Source organism: Plasmodium coatneyi, chromosome 13 (assembly GCF_001680005.1).
Source record: "Plasmodium coatneyi strain Hackeri chromosome 13, complete sequence".
In the NCBI taxonomy this organism is placed as follows: domain Eukaryota; phylum Apicomplexa; class Aconoidasida; order Haemosporida; family Plasmodiidae; genus Plasmodium; species Plasmodium coatneyi.
This window is the reverse complement of record NC_033568.1, coordinates 870,602-886,893: the sequence shown is the minus strand read 5'-3', so window position 1 is coordinate 886,893 and position 16,292 is coordinate 870,602. Positions and strand designations below refer to the sequence as shown.

Below are 16,292 nucleotides of genomic sequence, written 5' to 3'. Positions count from 1 at the left end.
TAAAAAAAAAGAACGCCTACATAGCTGCTTTGTATTTGCAAGGAAGAGAGGCTATTATACGTAGCCGACTCCACCTGCTTAGTACAACACATTAGGAAAGGGGGTACCCCTTCAAATCTACATAAAGCGGGAAAAACACTCCCTTGGTAGGGACCGCTTCTGAGAAGGCATACATATTACAAAGAATCGCCTCCCTGTATGTAAAGCTGTTGCCTTTTTTGTGTCCCACCTTTTGTACCGCCATGCCACGCCCAGGATCGAGTGAAGTGACCTTCGAGCTGAGCGTGGAGGCCCCTCTGAAAGACGTGGATGAGGAAAAGCTGAAGGTCCTAGCAAAAGAGCAGAATGGAAGTTACGAAGATACGAACGGTGATGACCAGGTGGAAAAACTAAACGATATATTACTAGGGTTGAATTATCACAAAAAAAACGTCACCAATGTTACTCTCCTCACATTAATAAAAGATGCAACGGTAAATTTTGTGGCCAACTTGGAAGACGAACTAACCAACTACCTGCAGGATGAGAAAAACGAATTCAATGAGCCGTATGCGAAAAGTATTAAACTGAAAAGGGGAAAAATATTGGGCAGTTACAAAAACAACACAATGCTTAACAGCCACCTGAACATAGACCTAGGATTCGAATACACTTTAAACATTAAATTGGGAAGGAAGTGCAAATACAGGAACCTTCCTCAGTATCATAACCTGTTCCTTATTGTATTAAAGAATTTTTTTTTCTCCAAAAATTTTCTACACAATTTAAACGAACAGAACTTATCGCACAGTGTAGACATTCGCGTGGGGGTGAAGACGTGGTTGAACAACTCCAAGTCGATTCTGGTCCTCACCGTTTATAAGAGGGAGAAGCACGTCGGGAATATCCACTTGATTCTTTACCCCTCGAAGAAGGTCACCTCGAGTCTGCTACAGGTGTATAGGAAGTGCTATGCGGGCACACTGGAGAGGAACTCCAACCAGGTGGAGGAAAAAACGAATGCGGGTGAGGCAAAGGGGAAAAAGAAAAAAAATGCAAAAAATGCGAAAAATGGAAAGGGAGCAGAGAAGGGACTAGAAAAAGGAACCGGTGGAAAGACCATCAAAGCGGGAGAAAAAACACAGGCAGAGGAAGATCAGCTGAAAAAAAGAATAAAAACGCTCTGCACGAAAAGAACCATTTTAAAAAAATTTATTCTGACGGAGTGTCACCTGATCGAGTGTGATGATTTAATAAAAAGGAGTGTCACCAATGTAGATGCGTTCAGACAGGCTGTAAAATTACTAAAGCTGTGGTGTCTGAATAGGAGGTTACTGCATACCTTCTCCACTTGTGATGAAAGGAGTGAGGGAAAACTGAAGCAAGGAGAGAGTTGTAAAATTGGAAACTTCTTCCACTATACGGATATTAACTCGTTTACACTGGGACTGATCTGTAGCTACGTCTGTCATGAACAGAAACTGGAGAGGTCCGACGCCTTCCTCATTTTTAAGAAAACGATAAGTTTCTTAAGCAGCATGGATTTATGTAACCACGTGTATGAATATCGGAACGGAATGTTTACCTCTTCGGAGCGGGACAAGGGGAACTGCTCATCAGGAGAAACGCCAACACAGGGACCACACCTCTTCCTGATCAACGGATTGTATGACCCGTTTCAGTCCATTTTTTGCTCCCTCACTGAGCTGATTGAGGAAGCGAAGAAGGCAGAGTATTCCCTGCGTTGCGGCAAATTATACGACGTGTTGGCATCGAATTATGATTGCTTTTCCGTGAATTATGAGGAGCAGTTGTTCTTCCCCCTGTTGGTAAGCAACTACCTACACAACTACAACGAGGTGGTAATTACCCTGCGGCGAAATTTGGTGCGTGGCTTGGCTGACCGTTTGGGTGAGGTGGCCGTCCGTCTGGTGCGTTTTTGCCTTCACGAGGGGGACACACCTGGAGAAGTGCAGGAAGTGGGTGAAGAGAACAGATCCAACGGAGTCGGTGTAACGGGTGAAGAGGATGGTCACACCATTATTTCGGGCAACCTCCAGCAGAGCCTCTTCCAGGACGTGCTGCTCACGTGCAAGCGGCGCAGAGCAGAAGCCACCGACCCGTCAGGTGCAGAACAGAAGGATGCATCGAAGAACGGATCGAAGAAGATCCTTTTGACTAGGAAAACCCTAGTAGGGGTGACCTTCTTCCTGAAGACGAACAACGTCATGAGGGTGATGGATATTTCCAAGGAGCTTTACACCCCCGAAGGGACCTCCGTTTTTAAACATTTCTGGGGCGATAAGGTAACCATTAGGAGGTTCGAAAACAACACCATTTTTGAGGTGGTGCAGTGGAAGAAGCCCGGCATGACAATGGTTAGGAAGAAGAGGAACTTCACAAGCAGCCAACATGATGGTACTGAGAGCGAGGAGGAGGACCACCACGTGGGTAACCCCTTTTTTGAAATCCTATTCAGCCAGCTCTACGAGGGAAAAGCCCCCTCAGTGCACGTGCAGGCGGTCAAATGCATCCTACGCATGATGAGGTTTAATGAAGCAGCCACTATGCAGGAGGGATTGTATGAAAGGATGGATTCCCTAAAGAGGGATGACGCAATTCACCTATACAGTGGAAAGAGAGTGAAAAAAAAAACCTTCTTCGTATACCTTACTTCCCCCTTGTTGTTGAAGGATGCCCATTTTAGCTACTACGAAAACGTTAGCGATTTATACAACGAAGTGAAGAATGTCCTATACAGTCTGAGTGAGAAGCTTTTCACCGTGTGTAACGTGAGTAGCTCAAACGACCTGCTTAAAATGACCGATCTGGGGTATAAGAGGAACCAAAAAAAAGTCATAGACGTTGTTGTAGACATAAAGTTCAACAGTGTTAACTATAAGAATGCGCAGAATTTTTTTCGTATTTATGAAAATGCCAAAGGGATAATTTGCAATAAGTTATCCTCTGAGGGGAAGAATTTTTTCGCAAAAGTGGAGAACAAAAACTTCTGTCTTGATGTGTCGTCCAAGCTGGTCGTATTTAGATTACACATTTTTGTCAGTAAAGTAATAGAGAGGAATCTCATCCAAGTGACAAACCTGGACGATGTAAGAATTGAGCAGGTAGATCATATGAAGAAAATAAAAAACTATATTTTCAGACCGTTGGTTTCTTCCTTCGTTTATTTTTACGCAACGAAATTTTCTTCCTTCCATTTATCGGTGAAGATATGTAAGCTGTGGTTCATGGGGAAGGGTATTTCATGCTGTGATGACTTGGTCGAGAACGTTCTTTTTTACCTGTACACGGAGGAATTTAGAAAACACGCTAGGAAGAATGCCTTCCTTTTGCAGAAAGGCCTACCTGGAAGTAACACCCCAAATGCGTTGTTCATGCGGTGGAGTCGCCTTTACAGGAGAATGACCCACACGGAAAAGGCGGAAGAGCGTCTCTATTATCGTTCCCTCTGTGAGAGGGAGAAACTCCCCCTGGAGGGAAGCCCCCTTGGTGTCACCAGCGCAAGTGACAGTGGGGAGGATGACCCTCTTGTTGTCATTGCTCCTGCACAGAAGGGCTCCACGGACATGAGGAAGGAAAGCCCCAAAGCGACTGTCTACCCTACTAAGGGAAAAAAGGGAAACAACAGCCTACATCAGGTAGGCAAATCGAAGAAGGAAGACGCCTGCTCAGGAACAGCAGCGGCAGACAATTTGGGTGACCCCATCGATACGACAGACGGAGGAGACGAATTCTTGGACTCCTTTTCCATATGTCCCAAAACGGCACTAACGAAATTTCTGTCCTTCCTGGTCAGCTACGATTGGCAGAACAAACCGCTAATAATGGACTACGATAACTGCCTCAAGGAGGAACATAAAGTGAAGCTCATAAACTCCTTCCATGCGAGAAAAAAAAACAAAGAAGTGAAAAAAAACTTCTGGATTTGTTCACTCTACGATCCGCACTGTCTGCTCATCAGTCTGCCTCACCAGTTATTCGACTTAATTCTTGCAGAGGCGAACAAGTCCCTCGAAATGGTGAAAAAACTGGAAGTCAATTTTGAGAGGGAAAATTGGATATCCCTTTTTCTCATGGAGAGAAGGAACTACGATGTGGTTTTGAATTTCCACCGTCCGGAGAAGTCCCTAAGTTTGCTAAAGCAGAAGGTTAAAGTTGCGGAGGAGTCGGCAGGTGTTATTGAAGAAGACACACCAACGGGGGGAGTTCTGCCTAGCTCGAACCCACCCAGCAAGAAGAAGAAGCAGCAAAAGGAACAAGCGCAAGAATCGAACCAGAAGGAGGAAGACATGGAAGATGCGAAGGAAAGCGAAAACATAGCAACCGCAGCAAATCATAAAAAAGCAACGACTGAAAACAACACGCAAACACTGAACCAGATGTACCGAATGGACGAGGCGTACGATCTGTCCTACCTAGACGACGTCAGCAAAATGAAGGCAACAAAAGTTTGTGATATGCTGAAGGGGTTGCAGAAGTATGAGTTGCTTCTTGTGTATAAAAGCTACTTCGATCATTTTATAAAAAACGTGGAGAAGAAATTCTCATGTCAGATAACGGTGCTGTATAACCCCCTGTGCTTTAACGAAATTATGGACATTCAATGGTTCCGAAAAAAAATAAAACGAAAACTTCGTAAGGCACCAGAACAATATGAAAAGGTAAGCATGTCCTGGAGACCAAACGTATTCATCACATTTAACCCCGCCTTCATCAGTAACGTCGTCCAGAGTGACGTACCTGTGGAGGTGAACCAAGACACAGGGGAAGCAGATCCAGGAAAAACTACAAACAGTTCTGAAGGCCTCCCCAGCGCAGTAAATTCCTCTCTTGCGCTCAGTAACTTTAACGCCTTAATTCTCTACATAAAGAGTAACGCCTGGGATTTGCTTCGTGGGGTTCACTTCCCCACTGTGTGAAAGGAGGGGAAGAAAAATACCCCAACGGGGGTCACTTTTACTAGCACGCAAAATGCATGGAATGGGTGAAAAGTTCATTTTTTAACTCCTCCGTTTTGCCCCCTGCGGCGTTTTTTCTTTTTTGCGCAATTTTATCTGTGATGCGCCTGAATGTGTTGTGTGTGTTCCGTGGGGAAATGTGACCCCACGTGTCACGCCAGTTCATGAATCAGCGGACGTATCCACACATCTTTGCATGCCACCTGCCTCTTCGAAACAGCACTAAACTGATCAATTGCGTTAACTTTTTTACTCGGCAGTATTGCAACTGGGTGGGCGTTCCAAATGTTGCCGGTATCCCCCCCCGTTGAGGCCGTTTCGACCAAAAGGCATACACAAAGGGAATCAACAAACGGGGGATCAGTCAGACACATGACACACACACATACGTATTGCTAACCCCCCTATTGCGATGAAAAAAAAGTGGACGCAAAATGGGGAAGGCACCTTTGCCAATTGTCACCCGGTTAAGATGTTTCCACCATCCTCTACCGTTACTATGCAACGTTGGCTGCCCCACTTTTAAGGCCTCTTCGAAATGCCGCAGAATATTGTATGTGTAACCGCGTCAGTGGTTTCTTCCTCTGTTCACCACCTACATGGGTGGAGTCTCATTTCGCACAACTCCTTTAACACCCCCTCAAATGTGTAGGAAGTCCAACAGGGTGATAAATAAATATATAAATAAGGGACAGTGCAAGAAAAAAAAAAAAAAAATGGGAACATAGCAAAAGTAAAAATTGGGGAAAGGATAACCCTCCTGCAAAGTTAAAACATTTTAAAGCATTCGTCCCTCCATTCTTTTCTTTTTTTTTGCATAAACGGCACTACCGTAGGGAGCAACAAGAAAAAAAAAAAAAAAAAAAAAAGTGGATCCTACGTAGTGTAAATGGGAACATCCTGCACAACGGCTCGCATACAATCCGTGGCAGTGTTAAGGGTCACAATTTCCCGTTACAGGGGGAAAACATAATGAGCGAAATAATATGACAGCGCAAATAATTAGCTGCTGCCGTGAGGGATCCAAACCAAGTTCTCCATTTGTGCTCGCCCCGTGCGGCGTTCACTCGTTCGTCCCCTCCCTCGTTTGCTTGTTCGTTTATATTCCTTTGTGCGGTCCTAAGATTTATTTATTTTTTATTTTATTTATTTTTTTTTTTAATTTTCCACTTGCGCGCGCCCCCTACGCGAAGCAAAAGGAGGATAAATCGAAAGAGGTTTATTCACGTAAGGGGCATATGTATTACCGTACGTATGTATATTCCTACCCAGCGAAGTACGTGCATGCTATAAACACGATTTAACACTTGGCCAATTTTAAGATGGTCTACCATTTGGGGAGAAAATTTAGCAGTTCGTTTTTCTCAGAAGTATATTTTTTCCCCTGCGTGTGCTAATTTGTGTATATATTTAGCATTTTTTTTTTTTTAATCCTCTCGAGTGGACCATTTGTTAACTTTACGCTTTGGGGGGATGACCACCTGGCAGAGGGCATGGCACACGCTTGTTAGGTTGTGACGGCGTGTCCTTCGAGAAGCGAGCTCCCCCCGATTCCCACCAACGAACGTGCAACCCCTTCACCATGGAGGTCAACATGCGGATGTATATTTTCCTGAGCCACCTTGGGCTGGCCTTCATTTTAATGTACTCCTTCATGAAGTACAACGAGTTCTACTCGGCTGTGGTGTACCTGTCGACGGAGAAATTCCCCAGGACGGTAAGCGGAAGGGAAGAAAAACAGCACAAGGGGAATTCACCCCCCGTTTCAAAGGTCACCCCCTTTGGGAGGTGCACACCAGTCATGCATGTTCTACATGCCAAACAGTAGTGCGCCTGTTTAGTATGTTCCGCCAACGTGTCCAACCATGTGTATAACAACACAGAAAGTAAATAAAAAAAATGTCTTTTTTTTTTTTCACGCAGATAATTTACAACTTCTTTTTGATGATTTTTATCATCCTGTGCAAGCTTCTGTTGAACATATTTATTGGCGAGCTGAGATACCTGGAGGTGGAGCAGCTCATAGACAACGCCCGGGCGTTTATAATGGACACGATTTTATTTCTAGTTCTGTCCAAGCCAACAATCAACGGAAAAGAAGTGTCTTCCATCATTTTAATTAAGTACCTATCCATCATCGTCATTTTGAAGGCTTACCACTTGGTCCTTTACTCCCGGGTTTCTCACGTAAGAATTACCAGAACGTGCATCCACGTGGGGGGCGTTTTTTGAGACACATTTTTACATTTCCATTAAAATTGGTTCATTTTAATACATTTTTTGTTACTTCTCCCCCCATGGCAGATCTTCGAACTGGGAGTGCCCCGAACCAGAGTGCTGGTGAAGCTGTTCATTTTCATGTGCCTCCTGTCAGTGGCCAACCTGACCCTGTTCACCTACTTTTACAAATACTCGCTGAAAAACTCGACCATGTATTTGTGGCTCTTTTTCGAAAGCTTGAGCATATTCGAGTCCTGTCAAATATCGATATTTAAATTTTTTGTGAACATAATCGACCTTAGATCAGCAAATGGATTATCCTCCAAGGCAACCATTTTATTTTTCCTGGACATCCTGCACGACATCTTGAGCTTAATAATATTCTTGGTCTTCATCCTCGTGTTTATTCTCAACAATTTCAGCAACCTGCCACTTCACATGACAGCAGATATTATACACGTTGTGAAAACATTAATATCGAGGTTTAAATCGTTCCAGAGGTACCGTGAGTTGACCAAAAATATCGAAACAAAGTTTCCCGATGCGACGGAGGAGGAGCTAAGAGAAGTTGGCACGTGTATTATATGCAGGGACGACTTAAAGGAAGGCTCCAAAAAGTTATCCTGCTCTCATATCTTCCATGTAGAGTGCCTAAAATCTTGGTTCATTCAGCAGCAGACCTGCCCCATATGCAGAACAGAAATAAAGCCGCATAGCAGCAAAGAAAACACGCAGAATGACGCCAAGCAGAAGGAGCAGGAGCAGCAGGAGGAGGAAGGACAAAACGAGCAGAAAATAAGTCAACTAACCGTGCAGGAAATAATTACCAAGGCGTCTTTTCTTCCCTCCGATAAGAATTCGCCCTACTTGAATGACCCTGCCACGGGTAGTATGTTCCCCCCCAAGGAGGACGAATGCGTCGTTTTTAGCGATAATGTGGAGGTGAAGCAGCGAATAAAGATTCTGACCGACCTGGTGAGACAGCGACGCGCGTTTGCCTTTATTTGTGCATGAACTGTTCATACTTTTTTTGCAAAATGGCTAGCTTTTTTTTTTTTATTTATATAAACCATTCATATTTTTTGCAAAATGGCTATTTTTTTTTTTTTTTTTTTTGATCTATTCATATTCTTCACAAAATGGCTATTTTTTCCCCCCAAACCCCTACAGTGCGACTATTACAGGGAGTTGTGCCTGACCTGCCTGAAGGAAATAGACAAGATCAACTATACCGCGGTGCCGGCGAATGTCATGCTGAGGAACATATACGGCTCACTGAATTACAACGTGCTGAACAACGTGGAGGAAGACGAGGTTAAGAAGTATTTGACGAAAATTTCGCATGTGCCCCAGATGAGTGTGTTTAAGAGCTACCTGGAGAGGGTGCTCATCGACGACATGAAGTACACCAAGGAGATTTGTTCGCTCATGTAGTTCACGCATCCGACACGAGCACATGTACATATACCGCTTGGTGCTTGAGTGGACAGTTGTGCCCACTGATGGACACCCGACGGTGTATCCGCAAATGTCTAGGCGAATGAGTGCAGCGCCACTTTGTTTTCGTTTATTTGTTCACTTCCCACTACCCTCCTGTAATTCTTTCTCGCTCCATATTTGTACACACAGGTTATTCCCCTTTATTATTATTATTTTTTTTTTTTGTAACCCTGAATAGTGCACACGGGGGTGTATATGCTGTTTATACAGCGTTTAAAAGTGTAGGCACCTCAAAAAGGGAAAAAGAAAAAAAAACAGAAAACAAATTAAACTATTTACCTTATGGTTCATTATTCGCAAAATGTTATTTTTTTATGTGTAAAAAGTGCATTACTCGAAAGTGTGTTTTTTTTTTTTTTCTTTCTTTTTCCCATTTTGAGAAAGGCTTACATTTTCCCCCCCTGAACAGTTTTAAATAAAGACGATCTAATTACCCACCCGCGGTGTAACGTTACTTATGAATGGTCGCGCCTTTTTGCAAACGTTGGGTGTACTTTGGACTTGCACAGAGTGAGCTGTACCGCGGGTACCACTCTGCATCCTCTTCCATTCACACGGAAGGAAGAAAGCGCCACACATGTGTGTGTTCGCTCATATGGTCATAAATATTTGTACACGACGAATAATACCTCCGAACGTTTTCTTGTAAGTGCTCCTTTTAAGCCCCCATTTTAGACAGGGCGAAGGGATAGGAAGTAAAAAAGTGAAACAGAATGGAACAAAATAAACATACAAACTTAAGAGACCCTTATGTGGGGCATTCTTTTTCTCCTTTCGTACTTTCACTGTGCTAAAGCGGCCAAAGGGTCAACCATTTCGAGAGACGTGTTCTCCCCGGATGGGACGTTATAAGGTTGTCTGTGAAGTTATGCTGGTTTGAGTATGAAGTTCCATTGGGGCATGTGCACACCTCTTTGTCCAGGGTGAAAAAATGATCGCATTCGAATATCAGCTAATTGCTCACATTTAAGACTGCGATTTTTTTTTTTTTTTTTTTTTTTTTTTTTCAAACTACGTAACGAAGCGGCACGTTGGTGTGCACCAGAGCTATGCAAAAAAGAGTAGCATACATTTGCGAGACCCCCGAAGATAATTTCTCCTTTTTAAATTTTGCAATTAAGAGGAAAGGACAAATTAACGAATAAAGTATACTTTCCCCCCATGGCCGCGCCAACTTCGCGAGAAAAATTTCCTCCGTAAATTTAGCGAAACATTAGCTGTGCATTCATTACGCACATGTGGCGGAGGTGTACATATATAAGACGCACACGCTCCTCTTCTCCCCCCCTGCAACGATTGGGTAGTGACACATGACAGAGGGGAGCTCCCCAAACGGTGACGTGGAAACGATTGGGAAATGTCCCCCGACGGACAACTCCAACTCCAAGAAGTGCAAATACACTTATAAGAGGAGGGAACTGGAGGGGGGTCCAGAAGCAGAATGGGGAGATGAACACGATAGGAGTTTAAAAAAATTGAATTATAGTAGGGACTTCTCAGAGGAGACAAAGCCACCTGACCTGCTTATAAATTATTACTACGAATGGGAGGACATCCCAACAGTTAACAAATTACCTTATGGCTTAATTGGGAAGGAGAAAAATGCTCTCTGGGAAGGGGGCGTACGAAGTGAGGGTACCGGTTTGGGAGGGAACCTTTCTAAGGACCGAGCCGAAGGGGAAGAAGTTAATGTGAAGTGTGAGGACCTAGGAATTACGGTCGAATTGGGATTGGATGGTGGTGCATCGGATGATAAACCGACCGAGGGGGAAGCATGCAGAGGGGATAACTTCCTAGCAACCCTCATATACGAGGACATAGTGGAGTACATTCAGAAAATTAAGAAGAAGGGGTCCAGGTTAAAATGCGCCAGTGGGCACATCGAGCCAAATACGACGAACAAGTCAAACGAAACACACATGGAGAAAACCCGCCACAGTGTGGACCGGCAGGACGGAGAAGGCACCTGGGTTGATGACTTCGTCACCCTGACTAACATACAAATTTTAGCAAAAAATACGAAAATATTTTCCGTCTGGGAAAAGTTGGAGGTTGTCCTTCCATACATAACGACGCAGTGTGGGAGTCCCCGATCCTGTTTGTGCAAAAAAAGTTTTCTCACGATGAAGCATCTCTGTATGAGCATTAAGGAGGATAAATTAAATGTGTGTCGATATTTCGTGAAGTCCTTCCCCCATGTTATTCGAAAAATGGACACCAAGAATCACTTCTTGGACGAGTGTGCTTCTCAGGTGGTGGAAAATTTTATGAAACACAGCAATGCAGTGAACGACTACGAAATGCTCAGGGTGATGTGTTCCTTCTCAGACAATAAAAATTCATCCATTATTAAGAAGCTAGCTTTTTTTGTTTTTTTATTTTTAAAAAATTTGCCCACAAGTGAGTTGGTCAGTCTACCTGTTAAGGACTTCGCACAGTCCTTCCTACATTTTATGAACGCCAAACTGGAGGAGACTAAAAGGTATATGAAACAGACCTTTACTCTTCTCCTAACAGTACATAGTGAGGACGATTTAGTTTCTTCCCTTTTGGATGGAGCCCCAAAGAAGGGAAACTTATCATCCCTGGAGAGGGAGATACGCACCTTCCTACGGAATAGAAGCTGCGGTGACGCGTTCCAGCCGCTTAAGAAGAAATACGCCACGTTTCACCAGTTTAGGAATTCCAAGTCGCTCAGCAAGGCGCACAAGACATCGTCCTTCGTTCTGTAGCGAAGGGGGAAAGCGGGACAATGTTCCGAAGGGGTTACTTTAATCACGTTTTCCGAGTTGGCCGCGTCAAATGGGGGGGAAGCTAAACGGATGTTTCAAAATTGGAGCAAGTTCGAAATGTAGAACTTTGTAAGGCTTCTCTCCCATGTTCCTCCTCGTCCTCTTTTTTTTTTTTTTATGTCACAGTGATCGCGCCACAGATGCAAAGGGGGAGATACACCTTTGCTTCCCCCCACGTGGCGCAAAAAAATAAAATAAAATAAAAAAGAAGGTAAGCGTTTGTTGTGATATACAGATGGGAAAGCACACCCACGGGTGAAACACTCCTCCTGAAGGTGATACGTCAAACTGAATGATTGTCGTGTTTTTTCGGGCGAAGCTTGTTATATGTGGCAGTCACGCCCTCTCCGCACAACGGTCGCCTCGCGAAGCACTCGTTGCGCCCTTATTTTTGAAGCGTTATTTTTTTTTTTTTTCAAGTTTCCTTTTTAAAACATTTTTTAATTTTTTTCTTTTTTTTTCCCGTGGCGTATGGAGAGGCCCTTTGGATAAGCCAGCCTCATTTGTGAGTAACAAACTGTCGCGCACAGGAGCATGTGCCTGTTACTGCGAACAGGCATGCCAATGTGATTGCTTATGTTAATGCCTCAGAGTACGTGAATGCAATTGCAAATGCCTGCGGGTGTATGCGATCCGTGTATGAGTCGATAAACCCGTGGGGGAAGTCCTCCTTTGGCAGCAGTGAAGAGACCCTTCCTCTTCTACTGAACGCGCTCGAAACGGCGTGTTAGCCAGCTGAGTCAGTCCTCAGTGTAGCCATTTCCAAGTCCGACCATTTCTGACTATAAATTCTTACGCTAGGCCATTCCTCGGATTGACTGCGAACGACTGAGGGGGGAAGCACACAAGGGGCGCCCCCCCACACATGCGTTACTTCCCCAAGGAGTAAGGGCTAATAGCAAAAGTTAGCCAGGGGGGAAGGGCAAGACGAGTCAGTCAGCACAGAGGGAGAAAGGTAGAGAAAATCTGATACGTAAAGAAGAACCCCTCTTATAAGAGAAGCCCCACACGGCACACGTGTATTATTCTTCTGCCGGTATTTTGCAATGCCCCTTTCGAAGCGGAACGATAAGGTTCTTCGCTCCCTGGCGAGGACCGTAGGGAAGTTGTGTCAGTTCTTCGACGACAACCAGGTCTGGAAGAGTCTCCTCTCCAACGTCTATCGATATGAGAACGAAAAATGCAGCAAGTACAACGATTTTTTAAAGTCCTATTTAAGTAGCAGTGTTCATTACTGCCCCACAAAGTCGAGCAAGAAAAAATTGAGGGGTGAACTGTTTAAATATTTGAGGGATAATTTGAAAAAAGGAGGTAAGGAACCCACGGAAGATGTATTCCTTGTAGGTTTTACTGCCATTCGACATCTTGGGAGGGTTAAGAATTCGTTGCTGTTGGCACTGTCGTCTACGGGAAATCTGCCCATAACGCACAGGTACAACAGTAGGGTGTGTGTTCCCAACAGGAAGAATATATGGCACTGTGATGAGGAGAAGGATTTGTTTAAAAGGAATTTTCACGTGGTGAATTTTGGCGCAGTGGAGCAGGACGACTTGGTTGGGGAGGGGTCCAGTGGCAAGGGGAAGAAGCGGGGCGGGGCGTACAGGAAGGGGGAACAGGGACAGTCCGACGGGGGAAACAAAACTCCTGATGTTAGTGCGTTTGGTGAAGCAGATAAACCGAGCATCCCTGCCAAACGAACAAAAAGCAGCATCGTCCTGAAGAAGCCCAACCACAAGCAGGAAATAAAAAAGGGGATGATTCTTGTGGCCCATCCATTGACGTCAAGTACTTTGTGGAATAGGTCAATCATTCTAATCACGCACAGGGATAAGAGCAACCTGGTCTGCGGTATCATTTTAAACAAGCACCCCCTGTATAACAGCTACATGGGGATGAGCAACGATAAGGAAATAATAAATATACTAAACAAGCTTTACCTGAAGAAGCGGAATTTCCTGGGGGAGTTCGCCGAGGGGGTTACCAATCATCATGGCAGTGATCGTATTCGTGGTAAGGGAGAGAGCCAAGCGGTTGTCGAAAGCAGTGACCAGGTGGACAAAGCAGCAAGGATGACCTGCCCCGTGGAGGAAGAGCCGCAAATTGAAAACGTTCCAAGCGATGCAAGCCAAATGCAGGTAGAAGGAAGTGCAGAAAAGGATAACCAACCAAAGAGGGAAGAAGAAGGCCTTGTCCTGCTGCAGAATCAGTGCATCGCAAAGGAAGAAGAAAAAAATGTCATAGAGAAAAAATATCAAATTCAGACGAGGAGAGAATCACGCTGCGAGCATCAAAGCAGTGGAGATGAATTCCCAACGTTGAAAGATTTGCAGGAAATGTTTTTGAGGATTCAGTTTAGGAGCTCTTCCAAACATTATGCGAACAGACAGAGGAAGCAAAAAAACGTCATCCCCGCAGATGGAAACTCCGTTGGTATACAGCCCAATAGGAAAAACAGCCTCTTCGTAATGATGGATGAACATTTGCTGGATATTATTACCCACTACATTATTAAACTGAACAAGGTTCCCATCTATCTGAGGTTCCTCCCGTCCTACAACATAGGATCCATCATAGACATAAAAAAGGAAATAAAAAAGTTGCAGTTTTTAAATGAATTTTACAAAATTTATTTTGAAAAATATAACAAGTGGAAAGTCGTGGTGATTAATAATCGTATCCATATATTCGACAAGGAGAAAAAAAAAAAAAAAAAAAAATTCCCCCATATGAGTGTGCATACGGAATTGGGGGGAACTGCACGTGTTGATCTAGCAGACGGAGAAGCTTCTCTGGAAAAAACGCAGAAGACGCAAAAACTCACCGAAGAGGAGATACAACAGATACATAAGAAGATCAGGAAATTCCAGGAGACCAATCAGTTGTGCGACGATGAGGTGGAGGGGGACAAAGAACATAGTGACGAAAAGGATGGAAGGGATAAACGTAAGGAGAGGCAGAAGGGACAAAGGAAGAAAAGCGACGGAAGGAAATCGGTGAGAAAGTCCGGTGCAGATGTCCAAGCGAATGATGAAAACTGCGTAGCGGCAGACGATCAGGCTGAAAGTGAGTATGACGAGGGGGACGACAATGAGGATTATGACGAAGAGGATGAGGATGATGATGACGAGGAAGATGATATGGAAGAGGACGATGAGGAGGACGACGAAGAAGAGGAGGAAGACCTGGTGGAGGAAGAAGAGGAGTTAGAAGAGGAAGCTTACCAAAATGAAGACAGTAGCGGGGGAGAGAGACTCACCCAAGTGCACACAGCGCAGGAGCAGGTGGACAGCTCCACCCCCGGTGAAGGAACCAAAGTGGAAGCAACGGTCAATGGGAGAGAATCAGACAAAAAGAACCACTTGGAAAGGAACCCCATGGAAAGGAACCCGTTGAACTTCTTCTGGCTGGGAGGACCCCTACCTGGACTAACCATTCTCCACAACATAAAAAAGTTTTCCAAAAATACAGTGGTCAACGATTTTATATATGAGGGGTACAACGAAAACGTGAACCTAGCCAATTCGTCGGACGTGCATGAAGTGGATGGCAGGCCAGACTATTTGGTAGCTGAAGGTGTACCCCTCGATGGAGCGAAAAAGGAAAGCGCCCCCACGGAAGTGCATCACCACAATGAAGCCAATCAATCTGAGCAGGCAACCACCCACCATGCGGATCCCACGCAGGTAGAAATAACCAACAGCGACAAGCGGATGGAACAAACTAGCGAAGAGGAAAACAAACTCGTTAAGAGATTCATCGGAAAAGCTACGTGGGACATAAACCAACTGCTGGACGAGCTGAACAACGACTATTGGATTGCCCTCAATTGTGACAGCAAGGAATTGCTCTCCAGCATTATTTTTAACACCGCCGGCGGGGGCAACGCTGGAAGTGCCACCAACGGAAGTGCATACAAGGGAAGTCCGTACAAGGGAGAGTTCCTGTGGGAAAAAATCGTGGCTTCCATAAATAGCGACTACGAAAGCATATCGAACATTCCCCAAAGTGTCATAGATAGTGTGCTTCGCGATTTTAGGGGCGTGGAAAGTGACTAGTAGGCTTCTAATCGGAGGAGTGGCTCAGCCAGAGTGAATTTATTGGGCCCCATTCCATACATGTGTCTACATACACGTTGCATGTTTTTACCCCTTCCTTTTTTTTTATTTCTCCTTTTTCTTTAAATTTAAATTTGGTTTGATCCCTGTGGCGGAAGAGGCAATGCGGACGTCGTATAACGCCCCTTTTTTTTTTTTTGAGCATTTTTTTCCCCTGCGTATGGTTCGCTAACTACGCAGTAGCCCTTCGTCCGTCCGTTCAGTCAGGACACACGCGAACGGACGTATCATATTTCCAACTCGCTAACATAAAAATAACCACCGTATGTATATCAGTATTGTTAAAGTGTGCCCCTTTGAGGGTTTTCCTTTTTTTCACCACTCCTTCGGGCGTTTATATTTACTGCCATGTGATGTATGCGTGGGTGCGTGGGGCAGATGAGAAGAGTTAACGAATTGCGCCCACGTCACGACGGCGCGTTGAACAACGTTACAATTACAGTTGGACCGTTCCACGTGGATGTGTTCCACCCACTGGTAGAAGCATGGTGAAGCACACATGGAGAGGGGGTCATAAAACTGAGGGAGTACACAAATCGGTGAAATTATCACGTCCAAATCATCAGGAGACAAATATGCATTAAAAAGCACTACAAAAAAAAAAAAAAAAAAAGAGGTCCCGTGGGGGGGAAGGTTGACCAGACGTGCATGCCCCAGCGCATCTACATAAAACGGTACCACTTCTACACGGTGCTATCCAGTACCAC

The 16,292-nt window shown here is 44.6% G+C and overlaps 4 protein-coding genes across 4 annotated transcripts; all 4 read left to right on the top strand.

Moving 5' to 3' along the window:
• Window positions 1-242: 242 nt before the first annotated feature.
• PCOAH_00049160 (Uncharacterized protein) lies at window positions 243-4,919 on the top strand (the record flags this gene model as incomplete). The annotated part of the gene is made up of 1 exon (XM_020061699.1): window positions 243-4,919. One exon carries the CDS (start codon window positions 243-245, stop codon window positions 4,917-4,919), a length of 4,677 nt encoding a protein of 1,558 aa, XP_019917391.1.
• Window positions 4,920-6,540: 1,621 nt separating this feature from the next.
• On the top strand, window positions 6,541-8,711 carry PCOAH_00049150 (Uncharacterized protein; the record flags this gene model as incomplete). Its single annotated transcript, XM_020061698.1, has 4 exons — window positions 6,541-6,675; window positions 6,882-7,145; window positions 7,263-8,153; window positions 8,349-8,711. 4 exons carry the CDS (start codon window positions 6,541-6,543, stop codon window positions 8,610-8,612), a joined length of 1,554 nt encoding a protein of 517 aa, XP_019917334.1.
• Window positions 8,712-9,988: 1,277 nt separating this feature from the next.
• PCOAH_00049140 (Uncharacterized protein) lies at window positions 9,989-11,410 on the top strand (the record flags this gene model as incomplete). Its single annotated transcript, XM_020061697.1, has 1 exon — window positions 9,989-11,410. The coding sequence occupies one exon, from the start codon at window positions 9,989-9,991 to the stop codon at window positions 11,408-11,410; it is 1,422 nt and encodes a 473-aa protein (XP_019917231.1).
• A 1,106-nt stretch (window positions 11,411-12,516) lies between these two features.
• On the top strand, window positions 12,517-15,525 carry PCOAH_00049130 (Uncharacterized protein; the record flags this gene model as incomplete). The annotated part of the gene is made up of 1 exon (XM_020061696.1): window positions 12,517-15,525. The coding sequence occupies one exon, from the start codon at window positions 12,517-12,519 to the stop codon at window positions 15,523-15,525; it is 3,009 nt and encodes a 1,002-aa protein (XP_019917172.1).
• Window positions 15,526-16,292: the final 767 nt, after the last annotated feature.